Raw genomic sequence first — 25,295 nt, 5'->3', positions numbered from 1 at the left:
ATCACGGTGATGATGACCTTGCTCAAGAACTGTCAAGAACCCTTCTACACATACACTTGGGTTCGTGAAACGTGCGTGCGTTCTCAGTCATAACGGACAAGTATAAGCATCAAAAATTGGGGGACGCTTAAGCTTCGCCTTTAAGAGTTGAACGCGATAGCAATATCCTGCCCCTAGTGCGCACTTCGAACACTACGAGTGTTTAACAGAATGCGCGCAATAAGGTGTGTGCCTTATGTAATGGGTAGCATGCTTTAAACCAGGAGCAATTATGCGCGAGAACCTTTTTCGAAGCTGCAATGCACCCACTACGGGGTCTTAAGGGAATACGCGCAGTAATGTGTGAGTCTTTGGTATTGGGTGGCTGTCTTTAAACCACCAAGTCGTTATGATATTGACGTGGTGTGACGCCCGATGGCAATGTACGCTTGTACCACGCAATATTACTGCCATATTACATCTCGTACTGTGATACCTGTATACAGGACGCGTAGTTTTGGGAAGCATCAAACGTACTTTCAGTGCAGCTCCAAAGCAGAGGCGTGGCTGTGTGGTAGAACACCTGCTTGCCACGCAGACGGCCTGGGTTCGATTCTCACTCGGACCCAACATTTTTATTATTTTATTTGCAGCTTTTTCGATTTTTCGGTCACGGACAAGATGATGATTTTTCGCTCACAACCAACGGTGCCGGCGCCGACGCCGACGGCGGAATTTCTGCGATACGAGCTCTCTAACGCTATCGCGTTAAAACTAACTGTGACTGTAACGTAGGTGCAGTGCGCCTGCGCGTGCCACTCAGCTGTACGTGTATATATCTAGGGAACCTTTCCTGAATGAAGCTTAGCTGCGAGTAACGCCTGTTCTGTGCATCTGTGTTCCTTATTTGTCCTGTTCTGATTCGCGCTATCCAGTATTGAAGAATATAAGCATTACATATCAGCTTACCGCGTCTGGCGTTGGTAACACCCATGTTGCCGTTGCCATCGTTACGCAACTGTAAACAACTGGTTATATAATACATATGCGACTCTTCAACATATGAGTTTGCGTATACCACTTCCATATTTCTCTAGCGTCATTCCGTAACGTTTTGCTCAATGTGAAAAATTACGCAACAGTCACCATCCCGCGCATGCTTCGCATAATATCGATTCCCACGGTACGTGGGATCTGTCAAATTTTTGTTTTGTTTGTCTTTCAGCACTATGGCACATGCCCACTCCTGGGGATTGGCCAAGAAATCGTAGCTTAAAATTTAGAAGTTAATTTGCACAATGTTTGATCATAAGAAAAAGATTAATAAAAAGGAACTATTAGGTAATATATAAAATAGATACTGCAATTACATTAATATGTGATTTCGCTAGTAGACCAGACTGCCGTATTAAATTTATCAGAAAATTTTCAAATAAACTTGTTAGATTTTAGCGCAGTTTTATTTACGAGTAGTTGACGTCACGATTGAAACGGTGTACGTTTAGTAGCTTGGATGAAATTACACACCGCATTAAAAGCATCCCTCCATACCGGAGGCACCGAAGCTATAGAACAATACCTGGCTAGCTTCGTCGTCTTCTTCTTTCTTCTGGCATATACTTCTTACTCGTGACTCGAATTGTCATCGTTCACGAAACAACTGGAAACAACTGGGACCAGTTCAAGTGGTTTATGGTCAAATTCCCTGTGGGGACCAGTTGCCAGTGGGTCCCGGCTGGTGCCAGTGGCTCAATTATAATATATTGAGATCTCAATATGAGCCAGTGGCCTGTTGCAACCATTAGGTCCCATTAGGAACTTTCGGCTAGTGGTCTGCAGCAGGTCCCAGTAAAAATGCGATCTGATGGGGTATTTTTTCACTGGGGAAGAGCCCGGACACCTTGAAGACGCGTCTGGCTTCGACGCGTTCCTTGCGTCAAAATGGTTAATTTCGTACTGAAGGAGCACGTAGTAAGCCATTTCTTTTTTTTATCATTGCACAGAAACAAGTTCTATTTAACTTTGAAAACTTCTGCGTCGATGTACAATTTTATGAAGCGAAAAACGTAACGAACGGTCGCTACTTTGCGACTGTTCGTCGTCTGTTTCTTTCTTTCGCCGTTTGATTATGCCGTACAGGTCAGTGGACTTTTACTCTAGAATATAATACCCGAGAATAAGGTCCGTTTATTAAAGTTTTGTTTTAGGGAAGCTTTATTTGCGCCGTCGTATCCGCTTTTTAGCCGAAGCCTCGCTTAACACTATGCAGCCAACACAAGCCTCGCAGACACAAAACAGACACAAAGACGGTGACGCCACATTTCCCTCTAGGCAATATTGTGAGAAACTCTATGACATCAGCAGTACTCCTCGGCTGCCACTATTGTCGAAAATTTTCATGGCCATAGGCCCATAACCCTGTACATTACGCAATGACGGCATAGGTCCGACGTGGGTCCGACTGAGTAAAGATATGGGGTTGACCTGGCGCCCTCCATAGATGATTAGGGGGGTGCCCCTCCCCCTAGCTGTGTGCACGCCTATGGCTCCGCGCTTAATGTCCCGCGTATCTCTGTGTCCTCGTCATTTCGTGCGCTGAAAGCTACATCGGTACGTCACTCACTAATGCCATGTAGTCCGACTCCCCTCCGGTCTACGGCGGCTGTGTCGTTCCCGCCGGGTAAATCCTAAACCTACGCCTCTGACACTCGGTGCCCTTACTTATAGTTTGTCAAGAAAGTAAAAAAAAAATGGACAGATTCCACGCCTTGTGGGAATTGGTTTCATGCGAAGCATTAAGTGAGTAGCTGTCCATGCTGCCATTTTGGCTTTGAGCCAAGCGTTACGAGGTTTATTGATGTGCTTTGTAAGTCTAGTAGTTGTGTGCACATCGTGGGCTTACGCCATGATGCTGATGAAGAAATTCGTAGTTTCTTCTTGGCAGACAAGTCTGCAAATGTAACCCTGAACAAGTTAGAGCGTGAAATGCGCGTTTCCTGCGGATTCGAGGGCTCAGCGCAGCAAGGGGTCTCAATACGTACACCTGACATCTTAAACTGCGTCTCTGACGTAGAATTAGTGTGGCTTCTATAATTTTCGTGCACGTTGTCAGCCAAAGCATGACGTTTGAGATCAATTTGGTTCGCATATTAACCAGAGACAGCCTTGGCACTTCGTTTGTGTCCACACTAGCGAGGTGGTAGGTAATTAAAAAGCGGCCCAAATCCGACGCACGTGTCCCTGCTGCGCTGATCTTGCAATGAACACCAGCGAACCCTTTCACATTCAAAGGAAGAGTGCGCGCCAGGCGACGGCTGCTGTCGGCGGTTTCGGTTTCGCCGCGGTGCGGCCGTCGCGCCCTCTCTGTTCATGCGGTGAGAGCTGCGCGAAAGTCCTCCGCGCGTCCTCCTCTCCTCGCAGCCCCGCCCGCCCAACACAAAACGTCCCAAACGCGGAGAGCTTGGCGGAGGCCCGCACCACCCAGTGGAACCCTCCACGTCAGCCCGTCTGGCAGTAGTTGTACAGGCGCCGCACCGTGGGCATCTCGATACTCGCCGGTGTGGACGAGACCCCTCACGCACTCGTCACTACACCCTAGTCCAGACCGACGGCGGGAGCTGCAAAAGCGAATATCGTCACGATGTCGAACATCGCGCATCCCACCACCGTACTTCTGCTGCTGCTTGTTGCGGCGGCCGCAGCAGAGCCCCGCGAGTGCGGTCCCTGCGACCTGGACCGGTGTGAGCCCCCTCGGGGCCAGTGCCTGTCCGGCATCGTGCAGGACGCGTGCGGCTGCTGCATGGTGTGCGGTCAGCGCGAGGGTCAGCGCTGCTACCACCGCTCGGTCAAGGGCTCCCTGGCCGACGGGCCCTGCGGCGAGGACCTCGAGTGCCGCCTTCGGCGCGACATGGCGCCCGGAGACCCCGCCGAAGCCCTGTGCATCTGCTCGCGGCCGGAGCCCGTGTGCGGCTCGGACGGCGTCACCTACGACAACGTGTGCCAGCTGACCGAGCAGCGGTACAAGATGAGGAACGGACTGGAGGCCGCCTCGAGGGGACCCTGCTACACCGGTGAGATCACCCTGCTACGTCGCGTAGGCCACGGGTCTTCGGGCGCGGCGTTGGCGCCAGTTGTACGAGAGTGCGGACAGATATTGGCCGATTTCATTTTACCAAACGCTGTTGCATTGAAAAGAAGCCGCAGTTTTTTCTTTTTCTAAAGCGATGCTATAATTCTGTCGTCCACACTTTCAGTAGCTGCCTGGCCGAGTAACAGATTCTGGGTGTAGCTCAACCAAAGGTGGCACATCGGGTCAACCCTGGTACCAGTGCACGATGTTCTCGAAAGAGTGTTAATGTGGTTTGTAACACTCGGCTCCATGCTGTCGTGCTGGAGGCATTTCAGTGTCGTGGCACCTCCTGGACGCTTCATATCATAAACCACTAAATGTTCCTGGCAGATATTTTCATTTATTTAAGCCCGCCTATATTACTAGAAAGCTGTCGCGTGGATTTTGGCAATAATCTTGCATTAGTATCGGCCCTTTGCTTTCTTTTCAAGAAAGTGTAATTAATACATACATGCCTAAAACATTGCATGAGGCATGAAAGCGACAGAGAAGCACCAATCCGTCCTGCGCAGCGCTGAACAGAGCACGTGATGGGAACAGAACCGGTAATCGCAGTCACTTGACCTGTCCGCAGGCATACTTGCACGGATACCCGTGTGCTGAGATGCCCACCAAAATATTACCCAACAGATTTCCCAAAATGTGCGGTTCGCATGACAACGGTACCTTCTTTGTGGCGCTCGTAGAAGAGATGCACATAAAAAAAATATAAAAAATCGGCAGATCCCACGCCTTTTGGGAATAGGTTCCTTGCGAAGCAGTCGGTGATTAGATATATGCTGCATTTTTGGCTTTGAGGCAAGCATTACGAGGAGGATCGACGTGCTTTTGTTACTGTAATAGTTGTGTGCACATCGTGGGCTCAACAGGCACGTCGACAACAATGGCGTTTAAAGGGTAACGTATGGTCTGACGTAATGTCAGCACTCATGTTAGAGCACATACGTCAGTATTATCGAAACGAAGTGCAATTTTTACGGTGCGATGATGTGAATATCATACGTAACTTTCGTTCGCCTATTCCTCCGGGGTCGTACAACGCGAATAACGCTCTCGCGTTTAAGTTACCAATGTCTGTTCTCGCCGTTCCTGGGTAGATATAAACTATCCATCACCTGTGGCGCATACCCGTATACCGCGGCCCGCGGTAAACGGGTATGCGCGGAGGAAAGGGTTTGACGATGCACGCGACAGGACTTTCGCGCTATTCATATCATGACCAGACAGTCATATTCGTCAAACCCCATTACCCTCCCATGCCAATTTTTGCCTACGCCAAGTTAAAGATTAGATAGATAGATAGATAGATAGATAGATAGATAGATAGATAGATAGATAGATAGATAGATAGATAGATAGATAGATAGATAGATAGATAGATAGATAGATAGATAGATAGATAGATAGATAGATAGATAGATAGATAGATAGATAGATAGATAGATAGATAGATAGATAGATAGATAGATAGATAGATAGATAGATAGATAGATAGATAGATAGATAGATAGATAGATAGATAGATAGATAGATAGATAGATAGATAGATAGATAGATAGATAGATAGATAGATAGATAGATAGATAGATAGATAGATAGATAGAAAGAAAGAAAGAAAGAATTTCTGCAACCCATAAGAGAGCATGGCTCAGCGTCGTTGGGGGAAAGGAGAGGCCCCTTTCTCGAGAAAAAAACGCCCCGCCACGGTGGTCTAGTGGTTATGGCGCTCGACTGCTGACCCGAAGGTCGCGGGATCGAATCCCGGCCGCGGCGGCTGCATTTTCGGTGGAGGCGAAAATGTTTGAGGCCCGTGTGCTTAGATTTAGGTGCACGTTAAAGAACCCCAGAAGGTCGAAATTTCCGGAGCCCTCCACTACGGCGACTCTCATAATCATATCGTGGTTTTGGGACGTTAAACCCCAGATATTCTTATTATTTCTCGAGAAATGAGCACGCATCCACAACACCGGGCGCCAGTTCGAGGTATCGTATATTTCTGTTAGAAAAAACCGGTGGGTACCCGGCGGCACCGGGAATCGAACCCAGTACCTCCCGCATTGGAGACGAACGCACTTACTCTTTGCTATCATCTTGTGCATTCCTTCGCTATACCTAAGCTTATCTGAAATGGTCCACTAACTCCGAGCTGAGCATAATTCTGTATTGCTCGCTTAAAAACTCTATGAATGACGCACGTACGTTTCTTTTTCCTGCACCGTACAGTGCAGCCAGCCTGCATGACAGTGATGCAGGCCGTGTCTATACCGGCTACGCCTAAAACCATTGTGCAGCTCCCCATAAAGGCCGAACCACATGCAGTGTTTTTGCCGGCGTTTTCTGGTGTTACGTCTTTCGGCGTCGTCCCATAACGCTGCCAGAGAGGGCGGCCAACCTCATCAGAAGCGCTGAGGCCAGTGCCAGCCTAGAGTCGCACGTTGTGACCAGAGTGAATGAGCCTGAAACCTTGCAAAGCAGTGTGTACAGCAACAACAACAAAAAAAAATCCAGCAGATCCCACGCACTGTGGGACTCGATGTAATGCGAAGCAACCAGCAAAGACCTTCACACATCGCCTTGTTTGTCTTTGAGCCAGATGAAATCATTCATGCCATGGCATCTGGTTCACCATATATCGCATGTTTGCCATGCATGCAGAATCTGGTATATGCCATGCTTATGAAACGTATATTGTGGTATATACAATGCATGACCTGTCATTTATGTTAATCACGCACTCAAGTCATGCCATACGCTTTTTTGGTATATATCCAGTTAACACAACGGCCGGAAGCGCACCATGATAGTGTCATGTAAATCATACCGTACATGCATATAACATGACTCACATGTTAGGACCTGTCACTTATGTTCGCCATACAGTCACATCGCGCAATACTATTTTGGTGTATATCAAACCAGTGAAATGGCCGCGAGTGCACCATGAGTATGGCATGTAAGTCATGCCATACATGACATGCATGTCATGGTTTTCATGTTTCCACCTGGCACTTATGTTCTTCATACAGTCACATCGCGCAATACGAATTTTCGTGTACATCAAGCGAGCGAAAAGCCCGCGAGTGCACCAGAAGCGTGGCATGTAAATCATGCCATACATAGCAAACATGTCATGGTTTTCATGTTACCACTTGTCACATACGTTCGTCATACAGTCGGGTCGCGCGATGCCAATTTTGGTGTAAGAAGAAGAAGATATTTTTAATGAGAAGAAGGAGGAGAGGTCGGCCTGGAAAGCGGGTTCTAGCCTGCTACTCCTCACGGGGGTAAGGGGAAAGGGGAAAGAAAGAGAAAGAGGGAGGTGTGATGATAGGCGACGATGGTATGGCAAATGAGTCACTGTACACACTGTTTTGCACGGGGACAGGGCACGCTCAAAAGTCTTTATGCCGCACATGCTCTAAAGACGAGCATCTAAACCTGTATCACTCAAAAATCTGAATAGGCACTTTAAACATCGTTGGGCCATGTCTGCATGCTCCCAAGCACCCAGTCAAGCTAGCGAAACGGCCGCGAATGCACCATGAGCGTGACATGTAAATCATAACCTACATGGCATGCATGTCATGGTTTTCATGTTACCACCTGATATTCATGTTCTTCACACATTCACATCGCGCAATACCAATTTTGATGTATATCAATCTAGAGAAACGGTCACGAGTGCGCCATGAGCGTGGCATGTAAATGATGTCGTACATGTCATGCATGTCATGATTTTCATGTTACCACCTCTCATTTATGTTCGTCGTACAGTTGCGTCGCGCAATACCAATTTTGGTGTATATCAATCTAGAGAAACGGCCACGAGTGCGCCATGAGCGTGGCATGTAAATGATGTCGTACATGTCATGCATGTCATGATTTTCATGTTACCACCTCTCATTTATGCTCGTCGTACAGTTCCGTCGCGCAATACCAATTTTGGTGTATATCAAGCTAGCGAAACGGCTGCGAAAGCACCATGAGCGTGGCATGTAAATCATGGCATACATGTCATGGTTTTCATGTTACCATCTGTTATTCATGCTCTTCATACAGTCACATCGCACAATACCAATTTTGGTGTATATCAACCTAGCGAAACGGCCGCGAGTGCGCCATGAGCGTGGCATGTAAGTCATGTCGTACATGACATGCATGTCATGATTTTACAGCGAAAGCTGTTATGAGATCATTTCAGCGGCCGTTTTTGGCTCCGTAGTTGTCCGCGCCGCCGGTGTCCGTAACCACTATCGCTCGAAATAAGAAAAAAAAACGAAATAAGAAAAAAACTCTTAGATGGAACGAGGTTCGAACCTGGGCCCGCTGCGTGGGAGCCCAGTGTTCTACGTCTGAGCCATGCTGGTGCATGAAACTGCACTGCAAAAAGACCCTATACAGGCTTCATGTCGGGATGGAACAACCTTAACATATGCAATATAGCGTGGTAGAAGAGTAAAATAAGCACCAAGCATCGCACAACGCGAATTATGTAACCAGGCGTCACACAGTGCGAATTGCGCAACGAGTAGGTTGTTGAATGCTTCCAACCCATTACAAAGGGATCAGCCATAATTCTTCATCGTCATCAGGCACAGCATCAACAAAGTGCGCATAATGCCTTACATGCGTTTAGCTGGTACCACGGCTCTCCGTAGAATGACGAAAAATGGCATAGTGCCTGCTTCCCTACTTCTCAAAAATTACAATGATTTATAGCGTAGTGGGTTCCTCGCAAGTGCACTTGTATTGGTTGCCAAGGAAGCCCATAAGCGCATGATCTATTTCCTCGGGGTCTCAATAAAGTTCTTCGCCCCCCACCCCTCTCTCTCCCACGTCAACGAATGTTATACAGCATGGCGGGAGAGGGAAATAGCGACCGGGCGTCACCCAATGCAAATTACATAACTGGTGGGCCGTTTAAAGCTTCCAACCCATTACAAAGGGCTGAGCCATAATTCCACATCGTCATCAGTCGTCGCTTCAACCAAGTGCACATAATGCCTTACAGACGTGTAGCTGGTGCCTCGCTTCTCCGCAGAATGACGAATATTGGCTTAGATAGGTGCTTCCCAACTTCAGCAGAATTGTGATTTATGGCCTTTCTAGTGTACTTGTATTGTAGCCCCAAGAGAGCTTACAACGGGCTCTAGAAACGCCGCTCTTCCAGCTCTCGCTGTGACTGTGCTGCGGTTTCATCGCAGGCCTGGCGTTTTTTCATGTTACCACGTGTCATTTGTGTTCGTCATACAGAAATGTCTCGTCATACCAGTTTTTGTATATATCCATTTATTTAAACGGCCGCTAGCGCCCCAGGACCATGTCATGTAAATCATGCTGCACATGTCATGCGTGTCGTGATTCGCGCGTTAGGACCTGTCATTATGTTCGTCATGAACTCTTGTCACGCCATACCAATTTTGGTATATACGAAATTAAAGGAACGACCGTAAGAGCCCCAAGGCCGTGGAATGTAAATCATGCTGTTCATGACATGCGTTTCATGATTTTCATGTTGTGACCTGTCACTTATATTCATAATACGGTCATGTTATGCTATACCAATTTTGGTGCACATCTGATTAACGAAACGTCCAGGAGAGCACAAAGTCGTAGGCGGCTAGATAGATAGATACGCTCAAAGTCGCAGAAGTTCGCTAAGAAATGCTTCGCATTTAAAAGTCTACGCGCCTGGAGGGCTAGCGCTGCCTGGGGTTCTTCAACGTGCACCTAAATCTAAGCACACGGGCCTCAAGCATTTTCGACTCCATCGAAAATGCGGCCGCCGCGGCCGGGATTCGATCCCGCGAGCTGCGGGTCAGAGCACAAGGGTTCTTAGGGACAAGTTGGGTCATGAACAAACAGCGCAGGGAACACACGGGACAGCGCTTAGTACTGTACGTCCACTGCCCCGTTTTTTGCGCTCTTCTGCCACAATTCTCCAGCAGTTCGCGCGCACTCATACTGGTAGCTCCACTACGCGCAACTAAAATGTGTGTATTGCCTTTGTTCAGCATCTAGTAGAGGCTCTCATATTAGGCGGCCCATGAATTGTGAGAATATTGCTTTTTTTTTTTGCTTTGTGTAAGACACGTGCGGTTTTAGTATTACCAGTGATGCTACCGCTGCGCCAATTGCGCCAGACTGCGCCAAAGTGCCCTGTCTGCTACAACTTGCTACATTTCCTCAAAATTTGGCGATTCTGCGCCAAGCCTGCGTCAAAGGGGCGTACTCTGACTTTCAGAAATGAAACTAACTACATGAGGTTCCCCCATTGAGAGCGACATCGCGCTGTACGCGGACGTACGCGGACGTTCTCCATGAGAGTGATGAAAATGGAGACAAAATCAATATGGTGTTGTCAAGCGGACGAAGGAACTGCGTTTTGTGTGTTTTTTTTTTTTTTTTTGTAATGAAAGCATCGACTGTAGGCAACATGGCGTAGCAGCAGTCAAGCGACATGCAGCCATGAAACGGCACATTGATGCTACCAGTCGTCATTGAGACGCTTCAGGTGGGCTGGAGCGGCCGAAAACGATCCAGCCGACTTTGGAATTCGGCAGTCCATGGAACGTTTTGCAGTGTGACCGCGTGACAAACGCAGAAACTGTGTTTGTGATTGGCATGACTCTGAAGGGCACCCCATACTCGTGGGCCGACACAGCAACTGCCTTGTTTTTGGAGATTCCGAAACAGCGAAGCAGTTTAGTTGTAAGAGGTTCAAGGCATCCTACATAGTTAGTGATGGCCTCGGGCCGTATTTCAAGAAACTTGTGCTTGACGAGCTGAACAAGCCGGATGTGGTTTTATCTGTTAGCATTGACGAGACCCCTCTTCCTGAACAGAGGTGCCAACAACTTGATGTTGTAGTTAGGCATTTCTCCAACAAAATGCAGTGAGTTGTGGAACACCTACAGTCTTTCCGGCTGGGCTCTGCGACTTCGGAAATTTTGGCTAGTGAAGTGCGGAGAGCAATGATGGACCTGCCGCTGAAAAATGTCATTTGCTTTTCTACGGATGGCCCTAATGCAATGAAAAACGTCAGAAAAAAGATGCAGGAAGCATACCCTGACATCATAGATGTAGGAGAGTGCTGCTTGCACAAAGTGCACAACTCATTTGCCCGCAGCTTGAGTGCCATTGGCTTGGATGTCGACGCTGCTGTGGTCGATGTTTATTACTTTTTTAAGAATTCTTCGGCTCAGAATGAATTGTTGAAGGCAGAGCACCTGCTCCAAAAGCTAGTTTTGCTGCTCCAAAACGCAATTTTGCCTGCTCCAAAAGCTGCTCCAAAGTGGCCTAAGCCAGTAGCATCACTGTATTACTATAGTTTTAATATACACGGTGCTTCACGTAAATATAACAATACGTTAAAAAAAAAGTGGTTAACCGCAAGCGAAGGAAACCAGCGACGTATGGTTTTCCGTCATGTGGTGCTCGTTAGTATATTTTTATATCGTACTTAATTAGGTAATTAACTGAAATCAATTATGTCAACATTTTAATATTCACCCTAGGGCCGAGTGCGTTTCGTTAGTTGCAGAGGGAATTCCAAAACGACCGATCTAATCTTTTTGTGGCAACGTACAGGGGCAATGGCGGTGCGGCACTGTTTATATTCTCTGCTGTTTCGCGTTTCTTTGCAAGCGATTGTAGCCTGGATGGTAATAAAAACTGGAGAGGGGCGAAGCACGTAGGCAAGGGTGTTTCAGCTCCACGAACGTGAAACCTGGAGAGGAGCGAAGCATGCAGTGTTTTGAGAGAGATTTCTTTGATGAGACACTAGTGGTGCCAAGCCTGAAACCGGGCATGTATAGGGAAGGGTGTTTCCGCTCCACTAACGTCGTCGGAAAACTGCGTCGGATTGCAGCTTACCCTAAGGTCCTTCTTCTTCCCTACATGCCCATTTTGAGTTCCCTGCGGCATGTAGCGAAGGGTGTTTCAGCTCCACAAACGTCGTCGGCTATTTGTTGTGCTAACTGTTGCTTTCTTCATTTTTAGTGGACCGTGGTGGCGAGTAGCGCGATTTACCCAATTTTTGTGGCGCATACCCGTTTTATGATGAACAGTGACACATTGTGACGACATTAGACGCCGACAAGCCGAGCCCCTCAGGTGCTTCTTCGCACCTGGAAGCCACTGGAGTCATCCACGATTCAATCAAGTACCGGTCTAGCATCTTTTTATTGCCGCCAAAGTCAGAGTGCGAGAAAAAAATTGGGGGACGCTTAAGCTTCGCCTTTAAGAGTTGAACGCGATAGCGATATTCTGTTCCTAGTGCGCAGTTCCAACACTACGAGTGTTTAACAGAATGCGCACACTAAGGTGTGTGCCTTATGTAATGGGTAGCATGCTTTAAACCAGGAGCTATTATGCGCGAGAAACTTTTTCGAAGTTGCGATGCACCCACTACGTGGTCTTAAGGGAATACGCGCAGTAATGTGTGTGCCTTTTGTAATGGGTGGCTGTCTTTAAACCACCAAGTCGTTAGGATATTGACATGGTGTGACGCCCGATGGCAATGTACGCTTGTACCACGCAATATTACTCCGATATTACATCTCGTACTTTGACACCTGTATACAGGACGCGTATTTTTGGGAAGTAGGAAAGTTACTTTCAGTGCAGCTCCAAGCAGTGGCGTGGCTGCGTGGTAGAACACCTGCTTGCCACGCAGACGGCCTGGGTTCGATTCTCACTCGGACCGAACATTTTTATTATTTATTTTATTTGCAGCTTTTCCGATTTTTCGGTCACGGACAAGATGATGATTTTTCGCTCACAACCAACGGCCCCGACGCCGACGGCGGAATTTCTGCGATACGAGCTCTCTAACGCTATTGCGTTAAAACAGCGCGCCGCGCTGTTCGCGTTTCTTTCCATCCCACATGCTGCGCTGTGAATTTTTCCGGCGTTTAAAGAAAGCCGCGCGAAATATCAAATAAAACCACGGGAATGCGCTCGTGCACTGCCGTATACTGCAGCGCTCTCAAACGTGCTTCGGGCGAAACAACCGGCACTGTTGAAAGCTGCCAACCCATTACAAAGCGCTCAGGCATAATTGATCATCAGCCACAGAATGAACAAAGCTTGCAGCTGAGTAAGAAGATGTGCGAAAGGAGGAGAGGTCGGTCTGGAAGCGGTTTTTGTAGCCTCACGGGGGGAAGGGGAGGTATGATGATAGGTGACTATATGGTAAAACACAACGAGTCGCTGTGCACACACTGTCCTGTGCGGGGACGTGTACTACGTGCGAAAGTTTTGATACCGCAACATGTGCTCGAAAGACGACCGTCTCAACCTGTGTCGCTTAGAAACCTTAAAAGGCCCTTTAGGCTGCGTTGGGCGAGGTCTACATGTTTCCAAACAGCCAAAAGCTTATCCCCCTAATAGGGTCGGGTGTACAGACGATCTATAACGCACTTAAGTGACTGTCTTTCGGTCGCGTATTTCAACACGCGCACAGGGTGTGGGGAATAGTCTCTGACGTGTAACACACACTGCATGCAGTGAGGGTTTCGCTCCTGTCCAATCTTACAAATGTATCGTCGTGTAGATGCAATACCCAGCCGCAATCTAGGCAGTAGTGTGCTGCGTAGTTGCGCTTATTGCCTTGCGGACGCATAATGGGTACTTCGCTACTTCGCAGAATGATGAATTATGGCGGTGGGCACTTGTCAACTACTGTGCTTGCAGTGGGCATTCTAGGAGCGTTTGAAACGGCCAATGTTATGCACTCAGACGTTCCACTCCTCGCGGCACGGTTCAGGTGTCCACCGAAAAGCGAATGAGGAATGGGGCCCTATTGCGCTTTATGCGTCCGCTAAGTTTTTTAAACTAACATAACATCAACTCGCAGGTATTATGAAAAGAAACAGCGCGAAATAGCGAAGGCGAAGTCGAAGGAACATTGAACACGGTATGAGCGCTGGCTTATAGCTGAAGAATTTAATAACCGAAGAACGGCTATATAGACACTCGGACCAAATAAACACAAAGAAAAACATAGCGAACACGTGTTACAAAGCAAACGTTAGTGAAGCGGCCATTTCCTGCGGCGATAGCGCGATTAATGGCAGGCTCATGCACCCGCCACCCTTCCTATCAATGTGCGCTGCCTCAACCACCAGTCTCGTGCAGAGGTCTTTGTGGTTATACAAAATCTTAGTTCGATCTAACAAAGGCGAGGACTTGTCTCGACACATTGCGACCATGGTGAAAGGTAAAAAAAACACAAAAAACAAAAGCAACTAATAAGTTTGTAATATCCAACTAACCCATCTTGCAGTCTCAATTCAGTGCGACCAGAGCAAGACAGCCGCCGTGAACAGACAATTTTTTTTCGTTTTTAAGCAGAAATTGTTCGTGTGCTTCTTCCTTTCATGAGGCCTTTCGCAGCTCTGCTTTTACTCGCGAATCGGATTCCGTGAGTTATGAAGCCTGGTTGTATGAACAAACGATATAATCGAATAACTTAAAACACTCATACGTTTTAAGACAAGACGCCCTCCCGCTCCCTCCCTTTGAAGCCTCCCACCCACCCACACACACAAAAAATAAATAAAATAATAATGTGAGGAAATGGGGAACGCGCGTTTCGTTTCTTTGTCCACGTATTGAGCTCACTGGGAAACATGGAGGATACAGAGAGTAACGCAGAAGCAAGAATCTAACGGAGTAGTACAATAAAGCGAGGAAGCCCTTGACCTAAACGGCCATCGTTCGCAGTGCCATTTTCGCCTTAGAGATGTGGGTCGCATTGATCCCACCCACCACGTTTCATTTAAGCGAACAATATTTGCCTCGTCCTTGCGTACGGATTCTTGTGCACGAACATCGCATCGCGGGAACTGAAGGCCCGCAATGCACCGAACTACGCTCTGCACGAGCGTGGGACTCCGCGTGACAATGACTAATGGTCGCCGAATGTGAAGACGCGCCCGCTGTGCGCCGTCAGTGCAAGCATACACATAGCAGGAGGCAGGCATCGAGTCAAGTGTGTGCGATCCCTTGTCGAGGAGCTTACAAAGCGCAGATGCTTCGGCTTGTTCGGGCTCGACGTATTACGCCGACCGACTGCTGGGGCAAGGAACCCTGTAGGACTCGACGAGAAAGCTGACAAAAGTGATCCTTCGCGTTTTTTGTTTTTTTTTAGCGCTTTCGTGATAAACTCCGCAGCAGTATATTGCCAGTCCGCGATGTCTATTGGAATGCGAAGAACTATAGGTCTCCAGAATGCATATAGTTTGTTGAATTAAGCTATGCTTTTGTGACACGCTTTCTTTTTCTTCTGCGAGACGAAGTTTGTAGCAACTCGCATCACGAGATTAGCTAACCTTATAACAACCCATAATGGTGAAACTGAGCTACGTGAGGCCTTCACATCCCAAGTGCAGGTGGTCACGGTCTGTGAATGTGTCACCCAATGCATGTTCACATTACGTAGATCGTTTGCTTTTAACGTGCCTAAGAGCAACCGCAAGATCTTTGTGCTGGGGCATGCTAAAAAAATACCAATAACAACCGATAAAAGGAAGACAGCCTGCAGTAGAAAATACGAATAAAAAAGATTGAAAATATAAAAACTAAAAGTTAGGACAACTGAGAAAAATACATGAACATAAGAAGCATAGATGGGCAATAATAAATACAGTCCATAGGCAGCAAAGCGCAAGACAAGATGAAAGACAAAAGAACTTGTACAATGCGCAATACTGTGTGCGTAAAGATAGGAAGAAAACAATGACTGCGAGTTATGAAAAACATTGAGATCATGAAAATAAGCATTATAAAGACATTGCATGCTGACGACGGTTATTATTATTATTATTATTATTATTATTATTATTATTATTATTATTATTATTATTATTATTATTATTATTATTATTATTATTATTATTATTATTATTATTATTATTATTGAGGTGACTACGTTGGCTTGTACCATGACTTGTCCACCACAGATTGGTCACTGGTAACTGACAAACCCAATGTTGATGATCAAGTCGATCAGTTTACGGAGCTTATCTTGACCAGCATGCGCAAGTTCATTCCCCAGTATACACCTCATCATTGTAAATATCCCTCCTGGTTCTCATCAGAACTTATAAGTGCACTGAAACATAAAGATCGTGCACACAGGAAGTATAAACGTTCTGCATCAACTCATTTGAAGGAAGAATTCTGTCGTTTTCGTACTCTTTGTAAACGCCTTTATAAACGGGATCACAGTCTATATATTTCATTTTTAGAAAAAAGCGCGTCTGACAGGCCGGCTGAGTTTTGGAAGTATGTGCGCAAACGGTCGAGCAAAAGTGGCGAGTCCTTCAGGATACTGGACCCAAATGGAGTAGAAGTTCAAGCCGTTGCTGACTGTTTTGCCATGCATTTTTCATCTGTCTATAAGTCTCCAGCCTCTGTAGCTAGTAACGGTCGACAGGTTAAGGCAGTTGGCACAGCTGATGCTGTGTCGCTAGATGAAGATTCCATTTCAGAATGCATTAAGCGCTTGAAACCATCCTTTTCAGCTGGCCCAGATGGCATCCCCTCTGCCATACTAAAAGCCTATGGCAGTATACTTGTCCCAGTATTGACTACCATATTTAACCCTTTCAGCCCTGGATTTTTTATTTTGGTCAGGGGATATTTTTGTGTGTGTTTTCCTAATAGATATGACCTCAGAAGACCAAAAACGAAAAATTGAGCCAGTGGTGCAAGTATTAATGGATTTATGGACATGACGTCAAATTAGGTCATCAGGGTTCCGCGGTTGCGAAATGAGAAAAATTGCATCTTTTTTTCTGCTATTCACTAGAGTACACAAAATGTGAACCACGTCTCATTTTTCAGTGTGATACTCATTGAAACAGCTTCGGTACGTCGATCCGAAAATGGCGCTTACCCGCCTCAGCTGACCTGCCTGGGCGTCACCCATGACTTCGGTCAAGCTTCTTCTTCTTTGTGGCTCCCAGCTCCGCAAGCATGTCACCATTTTGGTGTCAATCGCAGTGGGGATGATTGAAGAAGTATTCCCCCAAAAATCGGCAGTTTTGGTTTCATTTCCAAGATGCTAGGGCAAGTTTTGTGTGATGGTGTCAATTGACACCGCCAGGGCCGAAAGGGCTAATAAGTGTCTGCATGCTTCAACGTTTCCTAGCATGTGGAAAACTGCTCGTGTTTTCCCAGTGTTTAAGTCTGGCTATAAAAGTGACGTCTCGAACTACCGCCCTATTTCCCTTCTTTGTGCCGCATCCAAAATCTTTGAGCTTGCTCTTCACAAAATATTGTCTTTTGATGTAAAAAATTCATTGATTGCGAATCAGCATGGGTTTCTCGCTGGCCGCTCAACTGTCACTAATCTTGCCAGTTTCATGATGCAAGTCTCCACGCCTATTTCGCAGAGAGGACAGGTTGACGCTATTTACTGTGACCTTAGCAAAGCTTTTGATGTTGTCAGCCATTCGCTACTTGTTGATAAACTTGCACACTTTGATGTTGATTCTTCAATTGTGAATCTCCTCCATAGCTATTTTCTTGATAGATTATGTTACGTTGCCGTTAATGGCCAAACATCCTCTTTGTATAAAGCTACTAGTGGGGTTCCTCAAGGGTCGGTACTGGGCCCACTCCTCTTTTTAATTTATGTTAATGATGTTTCTTCTGTCATTCGGAATTCTTCTTTCCTTTTGTATGCCGATGACATAAAGATATTTAAGGAAATTCATTCAGTTATCGATTGTCGCTTGCTGCAATCTGATTTGCGTTCTTTTTCTGAATGGTGCAGGAGCAATAACCTCTCCCTAAATATTTCAAAAACCAAGGTAATGAGTTTCACTAGAAAAACATCTAGTGTGCCATTTTTATATTCTGTCAATTCTGTGTCCTTGTGTAAGGTATGTGAGATCAATGATCTAGGTGTTCTTTTTGATAGCACCTTACACTTTTCTGCTCACGCTAAGCGTGTTGCTTTGCGGGGTCTTCGCACACTAGGCTGTGTTTGCAGAATGTCTAGAGAATTCCGTTCTCCTGTGCCCTTCCGAAAATTGTACACCGCGCTATGTCTTCCTCAACTAGAGTATGCATCTGTGATCTGGAATGGCATTCCTAATTCCAGCAGCAACGCCATTGAGCGAGTCCAGAAAAAATTCCTAAGCATTTACAGCCATCGTTTCGCTAGAAATGACTCTGGATCTCGTTCTAACGCTGCTGGATTATTATCATTGCCATCACTTTGCTGCCGACGAAATCGCGCTGATCTGTTATTTCTTTACAAGCTTGTGCATGGTATCATATCCTGCCCTGTACTGCTCAATTGTCTTAATTTCCGAATTCCACGTAAGCTGACCAGAGAGAATAGACCTTTTCATGTAACCGCCTGCCTCTGTGAACATTCGACCATTGGCAGGATACAACGTCTTTACAATGCTTACTTTTTGGAGCTCGATGTTTTTCACAGCCCCCAGTCGTTGTTCTGCTCCGAGCTTTGCACTGTACTTACATAGCCTTGTACACTGTTCATATTTTTTTTTCTGCCTGCGCATAGTTGTATATGTGCAATTTTATAACGTTTTTTATCCCTGATATTTTATTGTGAATGTTTCCTTTGTTTTTTTGTTTTTTCGTGCGCCAGTACAAAGACCTTACGGTTGTTCCTGGGCACATTAAATAAACGTTTGATGAAACGTTTGATTATTATTATTAATATTATTATTATTATTATTATTATTATTATTATTATTATTATTATTATTATTATTATTATTATTATTATTATTATTATTAAGAACTAGTCCAGGCGAAGTGCAGGACGGCCGGTGCACACATGTCGCTAGGAAAAAATTTGCCTGTTTTTCAAGAAAGAAGAAAACTGGAAACAAAACTGGGTTTCAGAACCCGAAGAAGAGTACGAAGAAAAGCTTGTGACATTTAAATACGACTGTTACTACACTCGAGACTAGAGCATGCCGTGGCTGTGCGGTGAAACTGTCGCAGTAGCATCATGGGAGTTGTAATGAAGGTTTGCAACGAAATTCAAGCGAAATGTCATTCCATGCAAAGAACGACGAAAAGCTTTCGAAGTAAACTGAAGTCCTAAGAGCGATTTCAAGCATTCTACTGGGCACTCGAAGCCTTCTACTGGGCACGCGGAAGACCATCATCACACTCTGCTCACCTTAACACCACAACGTCCGGCTCGTAAGGCACAATGAGATCTTGCCGCACTTCCTGCGGAACATCACGGTGACGGCGAACACTCCTCTGGAAAGTCCCTAAGCATCGCAATAACAAAAATAAATGAGGACATACATAGCAATGATTATCATTAATAATAAAAATCATCATCACCAGCGTGACTGCGCCCACTGCAGGGCAAAGGCCTCCCCCACGTTCCGCCAATCACCCTGGACCTGTGCTTGCTCCGGCCATGTTATACCCGCAAAATTAATCTCATCCAACGTTACTAGTTTGTTCTAGTAACGTTGACCTCATCTGCCCACCTGTCTCGAACTCGCGCGTCTGCCTTCTCTTGGAATCCAGTCTGTTATGACCAGCGGTTATCTTGCCTGCGCGCTACATGCCCTGCCCATGCCCATTTCTTCTTCTTGATTTAGACTAAGATGTCCTTAACAACTTTTGTTCCCTGACCCGCTCTGCTCTCTTCGTGTCTCTAAGTTACACCTATAATTTTCCTTTCCATTGCTCACTGCGTCGTCCTTAAGTTGAACCCTCTTTGTAATCCTCCAGGTTCCTGTTCCGTAGGTAAGTACCGGTCAGATGCAGCTGTCTACACCTACCTCTTGAGGGATAGTGGTAAACTACCATTCATGGTTTGAGAATGCTTGCCGAATGTGCTCTATCCCATCCCTATTCTCCTAGTTACTTCAGTCTCATGGTTCGGCTCTGCGGTTACTACCTGTCCTAAGTAGACGTATTCTTTTACAACTTCCAGTGCCTCGCTACCTATCGCAAAGCGCTGTTCTCTTCCGAGACTGTTGAACATTACTTTGGATTTTCGCGTACTAGTTTTCAGGCCTACCGTTCTGCTTTCCTTTTCCAGTTCAGTAATCATGAGTTGCAATTCGTCCCCTGAGTTACTCATCAATGCAGTACCATCAGCGAATCTCAGGTTACAAAGGTACTCTACACTAACTCGTTTCCATAACTCTTCCCAATCTAGGGCCCTGAAAACCTCCTCCGAGCACGCGGTGAATAGCACTGGGGAGATCGTGTCTGCCTGCCTTACACCCTTCTTTATTGGGATTCTGTCACTTCCTTTATGGAGGACTACGGCGGCTGTAAAGCCACTGCAGATTTCTTCCAGTATTTTGATATATATGGTTCGTCGACTCCCTGATTCCGTAGTACCTGCATGACTGCTGAGATTTTGACCGAATCAAATGCCTTTGCGTAATCTATGAAGGCTATACAGGTGTTTTTTTTTTTAGAAAATACAGAATTTTTATAAGGAGAAGGAGAGAAAGGAAAGGCAGGGATGTTAACCAGTCTAGAAAGACCGGTATGCTACCCTACGCTGGGGGAAGGGATGGGGGAGATATAAAGATAGAGAGAGAAGGAGAGCACGCACGCACAAAAACTCACACACCTCTCACAGTCATGCTAACGTCGTTAGTCTATAACCGCCGGTGCAGGTCTGATGCATTCAAGAAGTTGAGCACTGCCTTTGTCGCCTTCACCCGCGATGACCTCTCAGGACGACATTCCAGAATGGTTTCTGCCGTTATCGGTCTGGAATCTATGCGAGCAAGAGCGACTGCGAGTAATTTTCTCTGCGCACTGTAGCGAGGACAGTCGCAGAAGATGTGCTGTATAGTGTCTCCTCGCTACCACAGTTGTCACAAAACGGGTTGTCAGCCATTTGGATTCGAAAGGAGTTTTTATAAAATTTCTATGACAGTAAGGCACCTGTCGTTTTCGCACACGAACTCCACGTCGAGGCGGAAATACTTTGCCACAGTTAAAATGACACTGTTGCGAACAATTAAGAAAAACTCGTTAATTAAGTACTTAGTTATCAACTTGAGGGCAGGGGTTTACATTACAAAGTTGTGGTGCGGGCCAATTTATGGCATACCTGTTTTTTTTTAGAAATCACAAAGGCTGAGATTGTCGTCATCAAATTTCAAGGGCTAAATCGAAACTGATGGCGCAAGGCACGCATGAAGCGCGACCGTTCTGCTACGTCAGACCGGAACTACCCGTCACAAGGGAGTGACAAAATTTGAATGAAGGCGCGCCGCGTCCGTATATTTTCGTGAAAAGCTGCAAGTCATCTCACTTGTGCCCGCGCATCGCCGTACTTTTGTGCGTAGTGTTTGATGCCTATCCGTTTCTTTCGAAGTGTGCACAAGGAAACTTCAATATAAATCTTTTCTCTGTATTGGAAGCCTAAAACTCAGGGGCGGCCACTGCGGCGCTTCTTGCAGACAGGCGAAATAGTTATTCGCGCCTCTTTATACTTTAACAAAGAAAGAGATAGGCACCACCCATCGCACGCAAACATTAAGCTGTCTACTAGTGTATTTCAGTATGCTTGCCGATTTTTCTGACCAGATTCTGCTTCGGCGCGCCTTCATTCAAATTCCGTCACTTCCCAGTCACGCTTCGTTCTGGTGTTCCACCGCGCTTCGTCCGCGCCGGGTGCGATCAGTTTCGAAGTCGCCCTTGAAATTCGATGATGAATATTTCGAACCACGTGCCACTTTTGTGATTTCTAAAAAAATGGGTGCGCCATAAATTATCGTGCACTACAACTTCCTAATATTAACAACTGCACTCAGGTCAATAATTAGAAAGTTAATTAACGAGTGTTTATTAATTAGTAGCATTAACGTCATTTTAGCTGCGGAAAAGTATTTCCGCCTCGACATAGAGTCCATGTGTGAAAACTACAGGAGCTTGACTGTCATAGAATTATTATGAAAAATCTGTACTGTCTAAAAAAAACACCCTCCGCGCATTTCTCTATATCAGCTGATCAGCAGCGTGAATATGGTCTATTGTGGAGGTGAACGCTAATATGTGTGCGCGCGTATTCCCATCTTTCCTTCTTGCTTTCTTTTCTCCCTTTTCTCCACCCCCCGTGTAGGGTAGCAAACCGGGTACAAGGTGGTTAACCTCCCTGCCTTTCCTCTGCCTTTTTCTCTCTCTCTGCTTGGTCCTTTGGTTGATTGAGTTCTAAGGTGATCTTAATTCTATTAGCTATTATCTTTGTAAATAGCTTATAGACAATGGACAGTACGCTGATCAGCCTGTAATTTTTATTGATGTAAATCTTGTTACACATACTGATTCAACTTCGCGCATGCTCATCACATTACAATTTCGAGTGCTCGAAAATTAAATGCCCTATTCACGAAAACTATTTAGCGCTAGAGGTGTTCGTATAAGAGAATATTTCAGCCTATCGTGATGCCGGACATACCATTAGCGAAGCTTGCTGGCCACTGCATGGTATGAATGAGCACTCATGAACGAAAATCTTTAAAATTTAGGCCCCGAGAGTTTTACCAACGTAAAACGTGTGCTTAGTATCGTGAGTTTATGCACGGACTTCGTGTTTCGAGCTGAAGGACAAGAGCGAATATTTCCTTTCACCAGCTTCACTTAACATAAAAAAGTGGCGGTTTGCCCAGTTTCTCGGCGCAAGATAAGGTATCAGGGTCGGAACTTCGAAACCGAGAAGTGCCAACCGCGATCTGCTGCGTTGGAGTAACACGAAACCTGCCCTTTAACCGGACCCCTCTATTTAACGCGACACCTCTATGCTGACCTCCGAAATTCTCATTTGCTTGACCTCCACGCTAACGTTGCAAGCGTTGGCAGCGTCGAGATGTCGATAAAGAAATCAGGAGGTCCAGCTTGCGATGCACGTTTCGCCGGTTTTGGGCGAGTGGATCACGAGAAAGTTTCGCTTCTCATCTGCATCGCCCTAAGGACGCCGTTCATTCTGGCACCAGTATATGTTTTTCTCAACAGAGACAGGCTCTCAGATTTCTTTCCCGTTAACGCGGGCTTAGATTGATGGCTGTGAATGGGCTCTTTGGACACGAGGTACGTTGTACAGTCACGGCAGGTCTGGAGGCTCGCTCTGTACTCATATAATTGCATTATCCGCAGTATCGCTTGTTCTTAACACTTCCTTCGAAACATAGCAGAGAGGACTGTACTAAGCGAGGCCTCACGTTTGCTCCTTCCTCTCCTGGAACAGCCTTATCCGACTTCGCCTACCGGTACCCATTGAAAGAGATACTAACGAGAAACAAATAGCTGCTTCAGTAAATCTCGCCGTTGTACCGGAGAATCCACGCGGCAGGATGGGTCATCAAGAAGAAAGGAAGGTTCTCGTACCAGTTTTCCGTGCCGTAATCTCTCTGACAGCACCTAGTGCAGTACCAGCTTATGTTTCATTCGTAAAAATGTGAAAAAAAATGTGATCACACTGCATTTTAATGTGTCCAAAGACTGAACGTAGCAAGATTCAAGTACAATCAGCCGCAGCCCATACACGAAATACTCGTCTAGGTTCGCATCATCTGTCACGCCACAATGACACACCAGCTCTTGGGTTTTCGCGTGAAAACCTTTAAAAATATCCAACTTTCACCGCCCACTTCGCTTCTAATAATCAACCTTTACCGAGAATAAAGTAAGGTATATTTTTCAGGATTACAATTAGTTTGGTCTGAATCGGTCGAACGTCTCGCGTCTTTTAACGGTGTCCGTACACCTAAGCACTCGAGCTTCGTTCACCGAGCACCTGTCTGTATTCTCTGCTGCACACATCAGCGCGATAAGTAAGCACTACGCCCTTCGTATATAACTTATTTGGGATACACACGGACGCACATTAAGCTACGGAATCAAAGCGTGTAAGTGGTATCGCTGTCGGTATTATAGCCCCGAAATATAGTTTTTCTTTAACATGTGAAATATAATACGTAATAGTTGGGAATTCGCCAAACCCCACTGCCACCCAATCCCTCCCCCTCCCAGTGGGAAGCTGCTCTCTCTAGCACAGCCCTGGACGACCAGCGGGGACTGACTGACCGGGCCAGCCGGATTGCAGCAGCAAATGGGACCCTGGTCTGAGGGCTCCACCCACTGGGAGTTCACAAGCAAAAAGAAAATATAAAGTTCTCTAATATTAACAATCGTTGGGATTTTACGTCCCAAAACTACGATATGATTACGAGGGACGCCGTAATGGAGGGCTCCGGAAATTTTTACCATCTGGTGTTTTTTAACGTGCACCTAAATTTAAGTACACGGGCCTCAAGCCTCCACCTAAAATGCGGCCGCCGCGGCCGGGATCAGCAGTCGAGCTACTATACTACTACCCCGCAACCTTCGGGTCAGCAGTCGAGCACCATAACCACTAGACCACCGCGGCAGGTAACTACTACTACAACAAGTACTTGTACTTACCATATATAACCTATAATCAGAAAACAGTATCTCTCTTTTGAGGCGCATCTGAGACATGCATGTCCGCAGCTGGTCTCACGCACCCTCTGAAAGCAAAGAGATCGCTTGTTGCTAGGTGGAAGAAGCCGCTGAGCTAACGCCACGTGTCCATTATGAAAACCATTGGAGCGAGGCTGCGGATGCAGTGTTCTTGAAGCTCGTCGAAGCCAGATGTAACTTGCTGTTGCTTGTAAGAAGTGCTACTTGAGCAGAAAACGCCCCAGTTTTTCATTCAACTCCGTGGGCTCAGCGGCGAGTGGATTGATGAAACGAGTTTCATACGCACAGATAGGGTGACATAGCAAATCAGTTCTGCGGAAGCCGGCTAGGTGGCATCAGGAAAGGCAAACAAACATGTCATCCACCCATTTAACGCGCGAAGGTATACAAAGTAAATGCGTTGGTCCCTCGCTTGATCCTGAACCAGGAGGAGTTTTCTTCGAGTGGGAAGTGAAATTTCTTTCCGAGATGGATTTTCTTTCTTATAGCTTTCCGCTGCAGACGGCAAATGGCAGTGTTTATCTTTCACATAGTATATAATATATATTGAGCATCGAGTTGATCAGCTGTAGGAGTAAAAATGCGCTCTGCGTCCCACTGCTCTCAGTGGACTGCAGCAGTGGCGTTCGTTCCGTGGTAAGCGGGCCACCCGTATGTATCTCTCTATATCGCAACCGTCAAGTTCGTTATCTATAGAGGT

At 46.2% G+C, this 25,295-nt stretch overlaps 1 protein-coding gene across 1 annotated transcript in view; it reads left to right on the top strand.

Moving 5' to 3' along the window:
* The first annotated feature begins 3,428 nt into the window (after window positions 1-3,428).
* LOC119386614 (insulin-like growth factor-binding protein-related protein 1) overlaps window positions 3,429-25,295 on the top strand; it is a 30,290-nt gene continuing 8,423 nt past the window's right edge. The window contains exon 1 of the mRNA XM_037653897.2: window positions 3,429-4,049. Within this exon, the coding sequence (XP_037509825.1) occupies window positions 3,620-4,049 (430 nt within the window). The 5' untranslated portion in view covers window positions 3,429-3,619. The remainder of the gene's footprint in view (window positions 4,050-25,295) is intronic.

Source organism: Rhipicephalus sanguineus, chromosome 3 (genome assembly GCF_013339695.2).
Source record: "Rhipicephalus sanguineus isolate Rsan-2018 chromosome 3, BIME_Rsan_1.4, whole genome shotgun sequence".
Taxonomy (NCBI): domain Eukaryota; kingdom Metazoa; phylum Arthropoda; class Arachnida; order Ixodida; family Ixodidae; genus Rhipicephalus; species Rhipicephalus sanguineus.
This window is presented reverse-complemented; position numbering and strand designations above follow the sequence as displayed.